General features: G+C 34.8%; 1 protein-coding gene across 1 annotated transcript; it reads left to right on the top strand.

Annotated features, from left to right (window-relative positions):
* Nucleotides 1-8139: 8139 nt before the first annotated feature.
* On the top strand, nucleotides 8140-18343 carry LOC126976613 (lipid droplet-regulating VLDL assembly factor AUP1-like). The gene is made up of 8 exons (XM_050825085.1): nucleotides 8140-8397; nucleotides 8479-8645; nucleotides 8932-9044; nucleotides 9526-9599; nucleotides 10694-10827; nucleotides 14200-14402; nucleotides 16308-16497; nucleotides 17757-18343. The coding sequence occupies exons 1-8, from the start codon at nucleotides 8360-8362 to the stop codon at nucleotides 18020-18022; spliced, it is 1185 nt and encodes a 394-aa protein (XP_050681042.1). The 5' UTR covers nucleotides 8140-8359; the 3' UTR covers nucleotides 18023-18343.
* The last annotated feature ends 1552 nt before the right edge of the window (nucleotides 18344-19895 follow it).

Genomic DNA, 19895 nt, shown 5'->3' with positions numbered 1-19895 from the left:
GCCTGAGAAACGCACCGGGTCAACGTTAGCCGAGTTAGTTGTCACCGTTAGGTATCCTTCAGCTCAACCGCGATGACACGCAACTCACTTACTACAATAAAAATTGCTGTAAACAAGCTGCGGGCCGGAACGAATTCGACGTAACCAGTCGAACTTGGCGTAGTATACCTCGTACCACACGTAGCGGAGCTGCGTAGCGTAGCACTGGGCGTAGCGTGGCGGCGTAGCGGGGCGTGAGCACAGGCGCGTGTAGTAGTCTGCTCGGCGCGGGGGCCGAGACAAGAATCGTTGATTTATTAAAAAGTTACACGATATATATACAAAATCCTTAAAACTAGTTACCCAATTACAATCGTTACTTAAAAAATATTTACAAGTTCAGAAAATACACACCAATACTAGAGCTTACATTTTAACCAATAGTAAAACGTTTCATTCAATAAGATTTGAGAATAATATTATGTGTTCTATCACACTCTAAAACTAATGCTATCGCAGTTTGTGTAAACTCGCGTCGAACCTCGATCATACGATGTCAATGAGCATTCCGCACCTACGGCTGTTGCTCATTGATTAAAATTGCATGAATAGCGATCGACCTCCGAGTCCCGACGCTTCATTCGAGGACGCTCGGCCTTGCTGTGCGGTTGTGTAACGCGGAGCATATGACTGATCACGTGAGTATGTCTGCGATCGTCGAGAGAAAGTACGATGCTTGAAACTTCACTGCGATGATTACTGGTGATCTGTATGATTCTATGAGTTGATGTACAGCATTATGAAATGGTTCTTATCAGAGCTAATATTACGTTATACAAAATAAAATGTTCTTATCAGAGCTAATACTACGTTATATAAAATAAAATGTTCTTGTCAGAACGAATCTTTCGGCATACGCTTATTACAGTTATTATGCACGATTACTATTTCTACGATCTATGATGCTACGTTACAAGTTAGGTATTAGACATTTGTATTAATTGATATTATTGGTTGTAGGTACAGCTACAGGAGTCCCCTTCAAGTGAAACGCACCGAGACGTGATGAGTCGGTCTGTCCTTGACATTTTGATAGGCTGGGACGTCAAGTTGTTCGTAGGGTCCGGTAACGTGGTATTTTGGGTATTGGTGGTATGTTTGTTAGGTATGGTATCGGTAAGGTTTTGGGTAACTTGTACAGGTAAAGGTAATGAATATAATGTATTGTTTTCTTCAGTTTCATTTAATAAATATGCAGGTTTTAAACGGTCGATCGATATGTTTGTTTGTCGACCTGGTAACTGAATGGTATAAACTTTACCGCTTCGTTTGATAACACGGTACGGTCCTTCATATGGTGTTTGTAATGGTGGTTTTACTGAATCTATTCTAATAAACACATGAATGCATGTATGTAAGTCTTGATTTACGAATATGTGTTTGTTATTACGATGTGAAGTAGGTGAGCGTGGTTTGTAAGCTGCGATATGGGTACGTAATTTATCAACGTAGGTATGATCCAATGAGGTAGATGATGTTTGTGAGTTTATGTCGAAGAAATCACTTGGTAGACGAAGGTTATAGCCGTATGTTAGTTCGGCGGCGCTAACGCCTGTGCCCGATCGTAGGACTGCGCTCAGGCCTAATAATACGGGTGGTAGTTCATTGACCCATGCACAGGTGTTCGTTAACCTTGAACGAAGGGCTGTCTTCAAGCAACGATGAAAGCATTCTACCTTTCCGTTACTCTTTGGGTTATAGCTAGTACTTCGTATCCGTTTAACTCCCATAGTTTTCATGAGGTTGGTAAACAGAGAGCTTTCGAATTGTCGACCTTGATCGCTTGTTAGTGTCGCTGGACATCCAAATCTTGAGATCCAGTGATTGTATATGATATCTGCAATTGTCTCGGCTGTAATATTGTCGCTAGGGATTGCCTCAGGCCAACTAGTATGTCTGTCGATCATTGTTATCAGATAACGATGTCCTTGAGCAGAGGTAGGTAGAGGTCCAAAACAATATCTATGTGTATATGCTGAAAACGATCGCTTGCGTTTGCGATCAAAACATTGAATTTTGCTGACTGTGTGGCGTTGTATTTTACTTTTCTGACAATTTATACAAGTTTTACTCCACTTCCCGATGTCGACATTCATTGATGGCCAAAAGAATTTTTGAGATATTAATTTACGTGATGTTCGTACTCCTGGGTGAGTAATATTATGTACACTATTCAAAATTTGTTTGCGGAATTCTGTAGGTATGTAAGGACGTATATGACTTGTTGATGTTTCGCAATATAATTCTAGGTTCGTGTTAGGTACATTTGTTTTCTTGAAGGTTAAGTTTGGTTGTTGAATGAGTTGTGTTATGCTGCTGTCTCTCTCTTGTGCGATTGATAATTCGCTGTAGTCGATCGTAGGTGACACTGTTATTGTTTCTATTCGACTTAATGCGTCGGCAATAATATTGTTTTTTCCACTGATGTGTCGAATATCGGTTGTGAATTTACTGATGAATAATAATTGGCGCGTTCGGCGTGGCGTTTCGTTTGCAGTATGTGTTTTATTCATAGCAAATGTAAGGGGTTTGTGGTCTGTGAATATAATTAATTCACGTCCTTCAAACATCTTACGGAAATGTTTCACTGACTTATAGACGGCTGAGAGTTCTCTGTCATACGCTGAGTATTTCTTCTCCGCCTCTGAGAATTTCTTTGAGAAGTAACCGAGTGGTTGCCAATTATTTTCGATGTATTGTTGTAGGACTGCACCTACTGCATTGTCAGATGCATCGCAGAATATTGCGGATATAATACGTAACAGTATTTCCTCCTCTCAAAAAAAAAATACCCGAGTCCCGACCAGCGCGTTCGGAACCGTACGATAATGATCGTACACATACGATAATTTTGTGCCTACGTACGATGTACGATAGCATATTATTATCGTACGCAGATTGTACGATATTTTCTATCATGATGCAAAATTTGAGAATTTATATTATTTCACTCATGCGTTGATAGTCTAAATCGCAGTAGCATGATTTTATTTTGTCCAATAAAATCTTGGGAAAATAAGGGAAATACAAGTTCACTATTCCTATTGGTCCTTACGATCCGCTCTACTAAGTTTCTCGATCACTATCTGCCGATACTGTAACTTTATCCAGCGCCTGCTGTACACGCTTTCTTATTGGTTAGTATAGCATCTACCAATGCGAACAAGATAATATAAGTTCGATATTTCGATTATGTTCACACTTCATATGTATCGTATATTTTCGTGTAGAAAAGTTGGCAGTTATTTCGTTATATTATTATGATTATATGTCTGTATTCGCTCTGACAAACGGAATTATTCAAATTAAGTGAAGAAAGAAGTACCTGCATGCATATCAATATTACAATTTATATGATTTATTTATCTATAATAGACATTATCCTAAAAAATACGATAATTTCGATCCATGTACGATAATTTTTACTCCCCTGGTACGATAGTAAGTCCACTTCAAGTTGCTAACGCTGGTCCCGACGCTTCATTCGAGGACGCTCGGCCTTGCTGTGCGGTTGTGTAACGCGGAGCATATGACTGATCACGTGAGTATGTCTGCGATCATCTTCACTGCGATGACTACTGGTGATCTGTATGATTCTATGAGTTGATGTACAGCATTATGAAATTGTTCTTATCAGAGCTAATATTACGTTATACAAAATAAAATGTTCTTATCAGAGCTAATACTACGTTATATAAAATAAAATGTTCTTGTCAGAACGAATCTTTCGGCATACGCTTATTACAGTTATTATGCACGATTACTATTTCTACGATCTATAATGCTACGCTACAAGTTAGGTATTAGACATTTGTATTAATTGATATTATTGGTTGTAGGTACAGCTACACATCTGTTCTAACAATATCACTCTTCTTCCTAGTCTTTTCGTAAGGTTAGGAGATATCAAATATCATAATATTTCTTCGTTATTTTATATCTCTACATATTGAGGTGAAAATCTGTTATAATAGACATATCATTTTGTTCCCCGACTTTAGCTTCATCCATAACATTTAATATTAACATTTCTTGCGCATAGCTCTCATAACTTATAAGGATCGAACAGAAAGCCAAGTTTGAAATATAAATTACCTGGTTTTCAAAACCTAATATATCACACGAGTGATTAGTTTTAGTAAAAAAATTAAGAATTCTCTTTTAAAAGTTGCAGATAAAATATTGTCACATTAGAAAAATAAAAAACATCAAGTATTACTAAGTTTAATCTATGAACATGTCTACGAGTTCATACTGAAATTCCTACTAGAAAGAAGACTGTAATTTCACAGTAATCAAGATATTATTTGATATATTGTATACTAGCTGACCTGGAAAACATTGTTTTGCCATATAAATTATATATGTAAACCTACCTTGAGCTTCAACGAATCTATTACAAAAGATTTCATTGAGATCGGTCGAATAGTTTAGGAGTTATTAGGGAACATACAAACATACATTCTCTTATATATATAAGAGAATGAGAATAACACATAGTGTTATATGACATAGAGCAGAGTATCAGCAGTAGACTATGAGCAAATCAGTGCATTCACCATTATTTAATATAAGAAAACAATTTTATAAATTAATTACAACTTTTTATAAGCATGACAACGTAATAACTGCTTTGTAGTCATAGTAACCAAAAGTCACTAATTTCTTCTTCTATGAGTAAGACCTCTATGATACTTCCCCTCACGATGACCTTCAGGTCTGAGTGACGCCTATCATCTTTAGAAGCTTTAACAATCTTGGTTGTGGTAATGCCTTTGTAAAAAGGTCTGCCTCCATATGCTCTGTGTCCTTGTAACGGATGGTCACTAATTTCTTCTGGACACAATCCCGTATAAAATGTTCCTTTATACTGATATGTTTCGATCCCTTACCAGTCATTTGATTGTTTGCTAACATCTGTGCCGCCAAATTATCATTATAGATCGTAACAGTTTGTTGAAAAACTCCAATATCTTCCAACAGATATTTCAAGTGTAAAGCTTCCTTCGTTGCTTCTGTCATCGCCATATATTCGGCTTCTGCTGTTGACAAAGCCACTGTTCTTTGTTTCTTTGATGCATAACTGATGGGGCCACCACCATACTTAAAAATATAACCGGTATATGACCAACGGTCAACGGTACATGCCGCCGAGTCAGCGTCAGCCATGCCTGTTAGTGCCATTCCTGATTGTTTATATCTGATGGTTACATTCTTCGTTCCTTTTAAATAACGAATCACCCTTTTTACAGCTTGCCAATGTGTATTATCAAAACATGTATTATATTGGCTCAAATAACTAACAGCAAACATTATATCTGGTCTTGTGGCTACAGCGAGGTACATTAGAGATCCAATTAACATTTGGTATGGTATATTCTCCATCTCTGTGAGTCCATTACCCTTCTCCAGTTTCAGACCAGTCTCCATGGTCGTTGACACTGGCTTACATTCAGCCATCTTGAACTTATTTATTAAATTTTCAATATAATTCTCCTGTGACAATGTTATTTCTCCCCCTACATGGGTGAATTGTATGCCCAGGCAATGATGGAGTGAACCCATATCTCGTAACTCAAAAACTTTTTGCAGTTTTGTTTTGACTTCTCGTAACAACATTTCTGATTTATATGTAAGTCATCCACATAAATGTTTGCAAACAGCTTTTCTCCTCCTTTTTCTAATATATACAAGCAAGGATCCGCTGAAGAATTTTTAAATCCGATTTCCAACAATTTCTCATGTAACTTTAAGAACCATTGTCTTCCTGCTTGTTTCAAACCATATATGGCTTTGTTTAGTTGACATATCCCATTATTTTAAATATTTATCCAGATTTTTCGGCTTCTTCATATAAATTTGTTTATCTAAATCGCCGTTTAAAAATGCAGTTCACACGTCTAGTTGGGATAACTTAAATTTATTTTCAATTGCATGTGCAAAAAGTATTCTAAGAGTACTCATTTTTGCAACAGGTGCTAATGTTTCAGTGTAATCAATTCCTTCTTTCTGATTAAACCCACGCGCCACAAGTCGTGCTTTTCGTCTATCTATTTCTCCCATTGCATTATATTTATATTTTAAAATCATTTTACTATCAATCAAATGTTTGCTTTCGTTTCTGTGTACAATTTTCATAGTATTATTTTTAAGATGAGATTCAATCTCGCTTATTATTGCATCTTCCCATTCATCCATGTTCTCGTCTATTTCACAGAGGAATGATTGTTCAGCATCCATCTCATAATATTGATGCCATGCTGGTGGTTTTCTCTGTCTTTTATCAGTAGAACTAGTCGGATGTATTTCATCTGTTTCTGTATTTGCGTCAACAAATATTTCATCATTGTTCAATTCCTGGTCAGTTTCATCAATTTCATGTTCTTTCAAATCTTTATTATCTTCTACATTTTCTTTTTCAGGAGAAAATATAATTTCTATTTCCTTTTTATTAACTACATCTTGTTTTTGTTCTCCTTTGATCTCGTTTTCATAAAACATTTTGTCCAGTATTTTGACATCTCTTCTAATCACCTGGTCTGTTTTTGGGTTGAAAATCCGGTATGCCTTGTGATTTTCCGAATATCCTACAAAAATTCCAGGTGTCGCTCTGGCTTACGCCTTAGTTACGAATATGTGAAAATGTCTTACTGACGGAACTCTCTTTACCCATTTTTCAAATGGAGTCGCGTTATCAATACTAGTGCAAGGACTACGGTTTGCCAAGTAGTTAGCTGTATTAATAGCTTCAGCCCAAAAAACTTCTTTCACATTGGCGTCTATCAACATCTTTCCGCTAAGCCATTCTGTTCTGGCGTGTATGGTGCGGAAAGTCTCCTTTTGATGCCATTCTCCTTCAAATATTTGTCAAAATTATTGTTAATATTTATGTTAAGGTATAATTTATGTTAAGGTATAAAATAAGAAAATAAAACCTTTTTGTATGAGTAGCACCGATCACTACCAATATCGTCCATATTCATAGAGGCAAGGAGATTTATCTGTGTATATTAGCGTTAATATTCTAAGGTGTATATGAAAAAGTGTCCGTCAAAATGTAGCATCAGGGTAAATCTGAAAGGCGCCTACTTTAAAATAATACTAATCACTCTAGCTACATGTGTTCCTATAAAAACTCTTTAAGATTATATTTGCTTCATTATTATTTAACTACGTCGTCATTAATATAATTTTTTTTTAACTCAGCATACTTCAACTCGTTAACAATTGCTACATCCACCATACTTCATACCATACCCTGTGTCTACACCAGCGTCATAGTCAAAGATTTTTTAACAGTTATGTAGCAAACATAAGCTGGCTGCTGGACACTATTTCAACTTTTCTCCCTTATGAGATTGATTCTCTTTACTTTTACCCTCCATACATTTTAAAACCCACAGACTTAGAACACTTTTACTCTGTCGAGGGTATACACTGTCCACACCACTAGATAGGCTGTTCCTGTTAAACAGCAAAATTTGTGCCTATTTGAAGCGCCACTTGCGAGCTTCCAGAGAACTAATTTCGGCGTATAATACAAATGGCTGCGAGAGAAGCGTACAATACTCCGAAATATTCTATTTCGGTCGCTTTCCGTGTTATTTATACTTCAGGAATGAAAGTAACAAAGTTCACATTTTTTTTTGTAACTAAATAGTTTTCCTATCGATGTCGTATAGCTGAGGTTGTCATCACTAGTTTAAGTACCCCAGACCCTCGCTACAAGGCCAACAGCGCATAAATGGCTAATATCAAACAGGCACAAAAGCACTTTGACAGCCACCAGTCCAGTGGTAAATAGTAGAGGTCAGTGAGGGTATACGGGTATACCTTCCACAGAAGACAGTAACAAGAATAGAATAGAACTCTAACCTACGCCGGAGTTTTGCTTGTAATCGAGTGACTTGTACTTGAAAAATGATATAAATATTCTTCTTCATTTAATTTCTTATTTTGATTTTAGCCGATGGTCTTGTTACCAATGCTCTGAATAAATAAAACTAATGAGAAATTATGTTATATAGGCCGTCAGCCGTAGCGCGCTAGAGTAATAAAATTAAAAATAGTGTAGGTGCTGTGTGCGTACTGCGTAATAAATAATAGTGTTCTGTGGTGGGGGCGTCCCGCGTCAGTCGTCATTGGTCGTCATATATTGTGTCACACTCACATATTTATCATCTTGTATATTTTGGTGATTGATAAAGTGTTGATTGGCGAATATAATTTTAATTCAAGGTTTTCTAGATCAAATTATAAATATCTAACCATAGGTATTGTTATGTAAAAGTTAGGCGTTGCACATCATTATAACTCCAAGATGGCTTTAACTGCAGATAAGCTAATAAATGAAGAAAGGTAAAAAGTTGAATTTATTGGGGAAAGTTACTAATATTTCGCACGTAATACTTAAAATTCGCAATTGGAACTTGTCTTCAGGTTTTGTGGTGATAATCCAATTCAGTTCCTGTTATATCTACCGTTTGGATTGTTTTTGATGTCAATTAGAATAGTATTGGGAGTGATACTATGGATGACCTCTTTTGTTCTTCCTGATAAATCTGCAGCAAGACAGCTAATATCAACTCTAGCCTGTTTAACATTTGGTAAATATAAGTGTGCAATTTATATTATATATATTAGTGAAGTTAAGAAACTGAATAAATTAAACAAAAGTTTATTCAGGCATGGGCTACATTGGCTTTGTAATCTGTCAAACAGTAATGGAAATATAATAAATAATACGCATAAAATGTATTTATATTTTTAAATTAATATAGATTTTTGACATAATCAAACAAATATTCTCACACTTTTGCTTATAATTTATAATAAAATAATACTTTGTGATAATAGATATTTTATGTTATTTATCAATTATGATTGTTTTAGGGGTATATATAAAAAGGAAAGGTAGCAGGGATCCTAAATGCAGTGTTCTTGTAGCTAACTATGTGTCATGTTTGGATTCTTTGGCTGCTGCAAGAGCCCTGGGCACTATCAGTGTGAGTATCACCAAGCAGCCACAATATTGTTGTTATCTTATTCACATTGTGGTACTTGTGAAGCCATTATTTGATGCTGTGTTAGATGATGTCCTATGATTTAATAGGTAGTACATTTTATAGCTATAAAGTTATGATAACATAAATTGGTTATCTATATATAAAAGAGAATGTATATCAACCTAAAATTCAACAACCAATCTCACATAATTAAGGGTGACATGATGACTCCGATGATCATAGTTATGTAAGTGCAGAATAGGTGGCAGTGTGTAGTGGTAGATTTTTTCAGCTGAAGCTGAAGAAATATCAGAACATATACTGAACTAGAACTGTTTATTTTTTGTGAATGAATATTTATATGAAATTTAATTGTTAGTTACTACTTTTACACAATTGTGCATAGTGTGATTTAATGTATCAGACATAATCTTTATGTATCTTATATAGTAAAGCAATTAAAATCAAATTATTTTTTCAGTTAAGAAAATGGAAGGTTCCACCATTTTTTGCATCAACACTGGGCATAAAAAATGTTTCTCTATTTGCAAGAAAGTAAGTTTAAGCATTCATTTCTATAATAATTATGTGTATGATTCATTTTATCAAGTAAAAATTAAAACTAAGCCCAAACTGGCTATCAGAGAATAATTTAAGCCGTTGCCATTTTCTATATTATATATATTAAGAATATAAATAACTCCCAGCCTTATATAACTGATAAGAAACTCCCAGCCTTATATAACTGATAAGAAACTCCCAGCCCTTCTTTTAAATCATGTAACTACTTAGTTTCAAGTCTGGGCCTTATATTTCCATGTCTAATTTTGTCAAATTGTCCCACTAGCCTTTTTGAAATCCTTTTCCCATGATTGGGAATTTGTAAAATGAAAGGGACACCAATAATAACAATGAACAACAACACACACACTGGTAAGACAACATAATTAAAACTATGTGTGGTGTTATTTGCGTGAGATTCACTAAAAGTGGAATAATAGCCACACCATGACATCAAAAAAGAATCATGAATCAATCAGAAACTAGGGATTTCAAAAAGTGATCTAAACTTCTCATAGTGGTAACTTCAGTAATACTGTATATGCTAATGTGAAACCAAAACTAATTTAACATACAAAGTCGATACATAAATGTAAAGAATATTTAGTGTTAAATTTTAGCCCTGTTCTTCAATAAATAATTTCCTGAATTATTCTGTAGAATGTCGCTCCTGAATGAAGCTTTTATGTGGTATTCATATGTCCTGATGCTTGATATTGTTATTATAGTAGTCCCTCTATTAGGACTGCCATCAGTGGTAGGTACCTACACTAGATATTGCAATGTTAATCTTTTTCCTGTTTGTAAAATTTGTTACAGAAACATGTAATATGTTATATTTCTGCACATTACCTCTTTTTATGGACAAAACCAATTCACACTCCAAGTTCCAAAACATAGATTGGTCATTTTACACGACATTGAAAATCATGGCTCAAGTTATTAAAGTTTTAAGAACCAATGTTTTTTATATTAACTACAGGCTCAGATAACTGTGTTCATAAGTGTGTACACAGAGAAACCACTACGGTATCAGCTAGTCTATAATAAGTGAAAGGTTCACAGTGCCAAATATAATTATTTTACAGGCAACACTTTGCAGAGAGCCCCAACAAGCCAGTGCTGTTGCAGCCAGAAGGTGGACCCACAAATGGGAAGGGAATTCTCAAATTTACTGACTGGCCATTCTCCATTGGAAACAGAGTACAGCCTGTTGCTATTAGTGAGTTTATTTTTTTTTAATCACATATTTAAGTTTGTATATTAAGTCTTTGTTGTCTGACTGTTGTGTAGTCCACATACATATTCATATTATACATGAAACCATTGGTTCTTACCTTACCCGAGGTGAACGGAGGGTTGTTTGTCCTCCATGCAAAAAATTCCTTACGAAACTACGTATGCGAGGCTCCTTTGTTACTTTCTACTACACAAGGAAAGAAGGAATTGGAAGGCTTTGTTGTCACTGACAAAATAGTGGTCCTGCTCAGAATTTTTATGCACAGTATTAGGTAAGATGTATTACCAACCGTCACTTTATATGATACCATTTGATTCTAATAAGAGTCAAAATTTTTCAATAAACTTAATCTATATAAATAAAATGATAGAGGTTTTTATTTGTGCAAATCATGGAAAATATACTGCACAGATTTCAATTATTCATAAAGTCTTCTAAGTTTTATTCCTTTGACACCTGGGTCTTATCTAAAATATATTATGATATCTTCATCTAATATATAAAATTATCATGTTGCGGTGTTTGTAGTTAAACTCCTTCGAAACGGCTTGACCGATTCTCATGATATTTTGAGTGCGCATTGGGTAGGTTTGAGAATCGGACAACATCTATTTTTCATCCCCCTATATGTTAAGGGTGGTCCATGCCAAATGTTTTTTTTTTACCCTTTTTAAAAATTTGTTTGATTATGAGACAGCATGAAAATATACATACAACTTCAAATTTTCACCGATCTACGATTAACAGTTATTTTTGAATCGGCAATACATCGTTTGCTGGGTCAGCTAGTCTATATATATAAAAATGAATCCCTGTTTCCCTTGGTCACGCCTACACGCGTGAATAGCTGGACCGATTTCGCTTATTCTTTTTTGTTGTGTTTGTTTTTGTCAGGTTCTTATGAAAGGAAAAATTAAGAAAATTCCGGGAAGATTTAAGAATACTTCACCACCATATAAATTATTTCTAATCTAACCTTAACACTTTGGACAATATAAACTTTTTTAATGTAACCTTATGACGTTTGACAAAGAATTGAAAGAATGTGTGCTACAAATATTGTTAAAGAGGGTATAAAAAAAGAGAATTTCGTTTAAAACAAGAACTTTGGTCGGAGTTATTTTATTGATAAAATACATGTAAATAATTAATTTATTATTTCCTACACAAGGATGTGAGAAAACTGAATTTATTAGTTAAGAGCCATCATGCCTAATATTAAAAGTTCAATCAAATTAGCCATAGGTATATAGTTTTCGAGAGTTAGTCAATGTTTAGTTTGTTTAAAATATCAAAGAAGAAATGATGACTCAGATCAGATTTTGTTAGTGAAAAAATTTACGGGTCGTTTTATAACGTAATCAATTGTTTTATGTAGTTATTACATATTATAAAACAAAGTCCTCTGCCGCGTGTCTGTCTGTCTGTCAGGTCGCGATAATCTCAAAAACGATTGCTCTTATTTTCATGTTCTTTATACCAATAGCGTGGTCCTCGAGGAAGGTTTTAGTTTATAATTTGTTAAGTTTTTGTATACATTAACGATGTTTGATAGAGGTGTCGGAAAAAAAAATTAAGCCGTCTGGGAGCTTTCAACGAAAACGCTGTCTATACCGAATTACAGATACAAGTTGTATGCAATGTTTTCAAAATACAAAAACATAAAACTTGTCGTAGACAATATTTGTATGAAACTTGTCTGATGAAATTGTTTGCCACCTATTAGTGGACTACATGTATATGATGTCATGTTTTATACTAGTTGTAGGCTTGTTGCTTAACTTGTTTGAGACATGTCAGTGCAGAATCTAATGAATTTGACAACACAATTGACTACTGGTACAGACAATAGTAAGCGAAAGTACTGTGGAACTTTGCTTCATGAGTGCAGTATACTTGTACACAGAGTGAAGGAAATTCAAGAAAACCACGCATGTATTGGTCGCAATCATTTTTGAGGAGACGACAGGAAGAAGGGACCTATCGTTCCTCATTGAATGATTTACGAATAGACAGAAGTGGAGTCAGAAATTTTATAGGCAATGGAGAAAATTTGGTGAATTTGCTTCAAAAAGTTGCACCATACTCTTCTTAGCAGAATTCACAGTATCGAGATGCCATCGCTCCAGCAGAGCAATTTTTTTTTTATGGAAAAGGTGGACAAACGAGAGTACGCACGGTTCACCGGGTGATACGTGATCCCCGCCGCACACACTCTCTTGCAACACCAGAGGAATCACAGGAGTATTGCCGGCCTTGAAAGAAGGCGTACGCGCTTTTTTTTTGTTAGCTGTTTACTGGGATTTCTAGCTGCTGGTGACTCATATTCTTCTTTGTATTTGCATCGGATATCAAAGGCAAAATTACTCATGCTTGCGAGACGATTATATAAGTATCAAAAGAATATCTTAATATAAGCCGAGATAAATATTGCTCATAAAGCTTATATCTTTCACCACTTTATTTATATTCTTCTTTTCCAATAAAAAAAGCGGTCTGTCCGGTAAATGTTTAAAATATTATCCACCAAGCATGGATAGCGTATACAACTTGTTTTAAATAAGTTTTAAACATAAACTTAAATAAAATTAACAATAAACATGTATGTTTTATGTTGGTGTGAACGCTGTCAATGTATCAGACTGTATAAAACATGTCTCAGATCTATATGTGTTTTATACTTGTATAAAATCTTGTTGGCAACACTGTGTGAACGCAAGAATGTTTCAGACAATTGCAATACATGTTAAAAACAAATAATTATTTATTGACAAGTATTCTACGAGTTTTGTATAGGTAAAACAAGGTTTTGACTTGTTTCTTGGTGTAAACGAGGGGTAAGAGTTGTAAGAAACAACAATTTTTATAAGCACTACTATTAGTTTCATATAGAATTATAAATAAATCAATATTTTTGATGAAGTAGGTATAAGTAAATAAGTGCAGTTACGAATTAATTTTGGGAAAGTGCATATGAATATTCGAAATTCTATATTTTAAGAGGCAACATGACAAGCTTTTGTTTGACGTAAAAATATGACAACAAAATTCATCATTCAAGAAATTTTATAAAATCGTTTTATTGTTGTTATGAACTGTCTATTCATTTATTTTTATGATTATGATCAAGTAGCGCTATCCGTGTGTTTATTTAATGTCGAAATTTTAGCGCCAGCTATAGATTAAGCCGTGTGCGTATGACGAGGGCGAATGAAAGCCAGCTAATGTTATCCTCCTCCACTTGCTACGCTACACAATCTCTTTCTCTTTGTTCCATAGCTTTCTTTCGCCTTCGTTCGTTATATTATGTGGATCCGGGATTAGACAGAGTGTGAACCGTGCGATAACCCGCAGGCGTGGAGCGTCCGTTCACGAACGTGACGGTCCACAAAGACGCGGACGCAGCGCGTCGGTTTCCGTGGCGGGACGTGGTGTGGTTCCTGTGTTCGCCGGTGTCCGTGCTCACGGTCACAGCACTACCTGCCATGGAGCGCAACGACGAATCCGACGCCACCTTCTCCGCCAGGCTGCGTCACACCATTGCAGACGCTTTGAAGGTATGGATGCGTTCAGACGCTACTATTCCATATCCTCTCCAATCCAGTGGGTTGGAGTTAGTATCCCGTGGCACGAATTTGGAGGTAAAAAATATTGTAGTTGATAGAGCTTTAGTCCACGATTATCATGATACCACTCTTATTTCAACGTAATGCACCGTTTTCAAGAAAATAACGATTAAAATTCTAATCTAAAACAGGAAAATCACGTAAATAAACACTACATGAGCGCTGACATCGTGGCGGGAGGCTAAAAACTGTCAAGAAGTGATTTTGGTTTCTTCGTAAAATATTAGGGCAGGCAAAAGGTTCAAGCCCATGCAGCCAATAATTGTATGAAAAACAGTGAAATGAAATTTAAAAAATAGTCTGTGACAGATTACACGGCTTCATCAATAATTATTTTTAGATAAAAGGCATACATTTATAAAAGGGTCAATCGTTATTGTAAACCACACTTTTAGTAAAAGTATTAAATCCCCAAAGCCCTATCAATATGGCTAGGTTAGGTTATGTTAGAACAGTTAAAACAACGCACGGGCCACGGGAGCGGCCGGCGAGAGCCAGAACCGAATTGTAGGCGTTTCCCCGCCATTAACAAATTAGGGAGGGGAAAGGTAGAAATAGTAAGTATTTTTTAGTTTTTTCTTGAAAACTGTGTATTACGTTGTAATAAGAGTGGTAGCACTAAAATCGTGGACCAAAGCTCTATCAAGTACAATTCATTAAAATTGGTTATGTTAGAACAGTTAAAACAACGCACGAGACGAGCGTAGAGGGCCGCGGCAGCGGTCGGCGAGTGGCAGAAACGAATTCTAGGCATTTCCCTTTCTTTCCTCCCCATAAAAATGTCCCAATCCTTAAAAATATCATAATTTGAGGTTAGGTTATAATACTTATAATGCTTTTTTCTCTGCAATGGTGGATAATTACCTTGTAATAAGAGTGGTAGCATTATAATCGTGGACTAAAACTATATCAATTACAATATTTTTAACTCATAATTCGTGCTACGGGATACTAAGTTTTAACCAATCCAGTTACATCCTATTTTGAATAAAAATATTTGAATTTGAATATGTTAGGGACAATCACGTTTGTTTTTTTAACATCACAGTGAAAAGTTTAACGTTAAATCGCTACTCAGAAGTGCTCACTGCGTTATTTTAGATATTTTATCTATTATATTTTACTATATTCAAGATTCAGTATCGTCCCAGTAATGCATATTAATCTTTTTCACTTTTTTTTTAAATGCCTTATTCACAAAATATCTTATATATAAAATTCTCGTGTCACAATGTTAGTTACCTTACTCCTCCGAAACGGTTTTACTGATTTTAACGAAATTTTATATGCATATTCAGTAGGTGTGAGAATCGGCTACTATCTATTTTTCATCCCCCTAAATGTTAAGGGTTATCCCAAGTTTTTTTATATTAATTTTTGACATTTTTTTTTATTTTTATTTTATTGTGATTCAGAATTGAAAAATGCATACAAATTTAAATTTTCGCCCTTCTAAGATCTACAACTATTTTTGTATCACGATTTTTATATTATTCTGTTCCATCCTCCAAACCGCTATAGGGTTGCAAGATGCCAATCGAATACAATAATTGTAGTACGATAAATTTGGTAGGTCTGAGAATCGGTTGCATCAAAATTTTAATATTTTTTTTTTTAATATGTTATATGGCAATACGACGACTAGGTCAGCTAGTAACAACATAAATTTTATTCATTTCGGTCAAAGAAATGACACGAGTGTCAAAAATTATAAATTTTACCACTCTTTTACATCAGCATGAGTATGATTAAGTGAACTCAACTCAATGTAAAGACGAGATAAAGTGTATTTACATAGAACTTTACCAGCAATAATAATCATGTTTTGTTAATCAGGTGGAAACAGTAGACCTCAGTTGGGAGGACCTTAGACTGGCGTGCCTACCACGCAGGGCCGGCAATAGTGCCCCAGGAGCGGGACACAGCAGGGCAACGGGGAACACTAGCCCAGAGCTGGCGCGGATGGCAGCCCGGGTCAAGGAAGTGTTACCGAATGTACCCGTCAATGATATCATCAGGGATCTTGGTGAGGATCTTTAATTAATTACCCAGCGGCCGGACTCTCAGACTGTTTTGAGTCGCGTGAAATAGTGCGTCTTCCACTCTATGATACTGGTGCAATCTCGGATGTTTCAGAGCGATGGTTTCTTTTTTTATTAGACGAGGAAGACAAACGAGCTTACATACGGATCACACAAGAAAAATCTCAACAGCTAATCTGTATGGTTAAGCGTCGAAAGAACTTAATTAAACCCGAAAACCGAAAAGATATTGGTTTTGAGTGTGGTTTGAAGCGGTGGCTCCTTGTAGAGAGTGAACCTACCTATTGCACTACCTTGTAGAAGACCGTCGTTGTCTTTGACCCAAGACATGTCTCATAACCATTCTATTCACCATGTGACTGTCTGCAGCAATTCGCGATACCGCAACATTCAAAACTTCCTGGGTTCCTTCTCTCTATTCGGACAAATATTTTGTAACTGCCTACTGAATATTTTTTTTGTTAAGTATTAAATTTGATGTAATAGGTATATACCAAAATAATAAAACAAACATCTCGGCTTCTGTTTAAATCAAAGCTACTACGATTTCAATACCATGTTGATCAGATTGTAGAGAGAGCCTTTCAGTCAGTCAACAGTTAGGTATCATTCTACGTCATGCTGCTTGCCTTGTTGCGGCCATTCAGGCAGCCATTAACTCACAAAGTGCTTTATTGCTCTTTCGTCCGCAGAATTTTTGAATTTGCAAGTGTGGTGTTGAATCCTCAGTACCAACGCTGTTCACATTATATGAAAAAGTTCATAATAATTTTTTGAAATTAATAGACTACCCCTTCAATTGACTATCAGACTGCCTCAATATGAATTTTTTTTACACATTGATTGAACTATTTGGACTCAATTGGTTAAAAATAGTTTAGTCTCTGAAATATTAATATTAAAAATAAACTCTTTGGTTCCCACCTCTTCACGTTCAAGACATACCTTCTATTTAAAATATTCTCCAACAAATTATGCTAGGAACTCATTGGTAGTAAATTGTTCATGCATATAATAACACTATTGTTGATGTGGATATATTTTATTTAACCTTGAGTACATTTTATTAGACCTTAGTTTCACTGTAATATCAATATCTAAAGGCAGTTTTCTAACAGTACTAAGCTTATTATTATCTTAATTTGAATGTTAAATTTGTATAAGAATCCCTTAAATTCAAAAAATAAATAAATAATAATTATTGCTACAATTAGTTCAACTCAATTTTATTTGATATTTCCAGCAAAAACTCGTAGTGTGGACGTAACAATAACAAACTTCCTGGAAGGATTCACTCAGTTCACACCAGAGCCTGCACCCATCATAGAACCCCAGCCCAGCACCTCCCAGTCACAGCCCAAGTACATCACTCCTGTGCCGACGGGTGTCTTCCCAAAAACTGCCAAGGAACGTCAGATGAGCTTCCAGGAGAGGAAGATGCAGATGATTGCAGAAGCCAGGAAGAAATATATTGAGAGGAATGGCCTCAATGTTGCGATGAATTGTTAATAAATCTGTGATCTGTGAACGTACAAGGAGTATTGATTTGTAGATTAGTTTGAGAACAGACAAGCGTCATTTTGTGAGATTTCTTGCATTGATAGCTTCGCGCCATGTTTGAATTATTGATATTTTTAACATGTGCCACTAAAAGCGAAAAAGACGATTTAATGCGACAACAGCTGTTTAAATATCTCTATATTAAATATGTAAATACTCCAATATTAATTCAAATTATACATAAATTGATTGTAAAACATTAAATTATAATTCTGTTGTCTTAGATTTTAACTAAATCATTTTAATATTAAAATAAAATTAAAATTAAAAGTCTTTATATTTAATTACATTATTATGTGTTCTATCATACATTCATACACAAATCGATTCTTTTAAAGAAGTATGGTCTACATACATTTTCAAAGTTAATGTTGTGCCAACATAAAATACTTAATATGTCTTCTTATCAATTTGAGAAAATAAATGCCTTTTATGCCTTTATCTACACCCATGCTTTAAATCCTCTATTAAAGATTCTGAAACAGTTAGCTTATTGCCAACATAAAAACACCCAATGTCCTAATAACCATTACATCAACCAAACGAGTGTTGTAATGTTGTACTGAATTTCATAACAACACTCCTATGTTTTTTTTTCGATCCCTTCATGCGTTTCAACAGACAGCCACATTCTTATTGCTCGATGTGTGGTATCTGTATAAATTAAAAAAAAAAAAACATTTTCGTTTACGCGCGTTCCACAGTACCAGAACGTCGCGCGCCGTATGAAAAAAGTAGGTTATTAGAATCCACGTCATTTTTCTTCGGTATTTTTATTGTTTTGTTTACAAAAAATGAGCGATTTATTATAAAACGCTGCAAAATAACATTATATTCGAGTGAATTTTAATTATTGCACTATACAATATTATGTAAATTAATGTATATAATCAGTAATGAATGATATTAAGTTACTACTAGGACTGGTGTTTTAATGTTAGCAGTAAGCTAACTGTTCCAGAATCTTAAGAGGATTCATTACTTCAGTCCGCATTCGTGTTTTAATACCCCTTATTACACAACAGTTGCATAAATAACTATTGTTATATCCATGTAGACATATGTCGTAGGTGTAACAAATCCAATGATAAAACTAACACCTGAGTATGGTTATGTTTGGTTGGCACTTTTGTTTGATTATGGTTTTTGATAGATATTGGTTATACTATCTATTACAAGATTTATTTTATTAATATTTAATTTATGTTTAAAGTGAATATATTATTATTAATGACCTTTTAAATAATTAAAATTATAATAATTATTAATTATTGTTTTTCACACTTTAACTGTTAACCTCAGAGTACTGCACTACTAGTGGGAACACGCTAAAAGTGTTTTTAGCTCCGCTGCATATGATTTCGAAGTTACCGACAGAGCGGAACAACACGCTAAGCGTGAGATGAGCATGTCTCTAAAATTAATAACATTGTCAATTTATTTTTATCGAAATTAATTCAGTGTAGATTTTTTTTCTCTTTGAAACTAATATTGAATAAATAAATGTTCAAAAACACAAACGCAGCTTTATTTTACAAATTTTATTAGCGAGCTAATAGCAAGTCAATGTATAAATTATAAAAGGTTAAAAATTATAGTCGTACATCAACTATTTAAATTACATAAAAAAATAATGTGAGTTTTATTACCAAAAATAATATGTAGATACCCTTTCAATCATAACGCCTTCCCGCAACAAGTTTCGTCTTTTTTCACTACCGTTATTACTGTGACGTTAAGAATATAGGTACACAATATTATGTCCAATAGCGCGTGGGCCCTTGTCTGTGTATTGTAGCGACGTTAAGCAGTTATCTTATAC

This window comes from Leptidea sinapis, chromosome 41, assembly GCF_905404315.1.
Source record: "Leptidea sinapis chromosome 41, ilLepSina1.1, whole genome shotgun sequence".
NCBI lineage: Eukaryota > Metazoa > Arthropoda > Insecta > Lepidoptera > Pieridae > Leptidea > Leptidea sinapis.
Note: the sequence above shows the minus strand (reverse complement) of the source record. Positions and strands in the feature narration are given on the sequence as shown.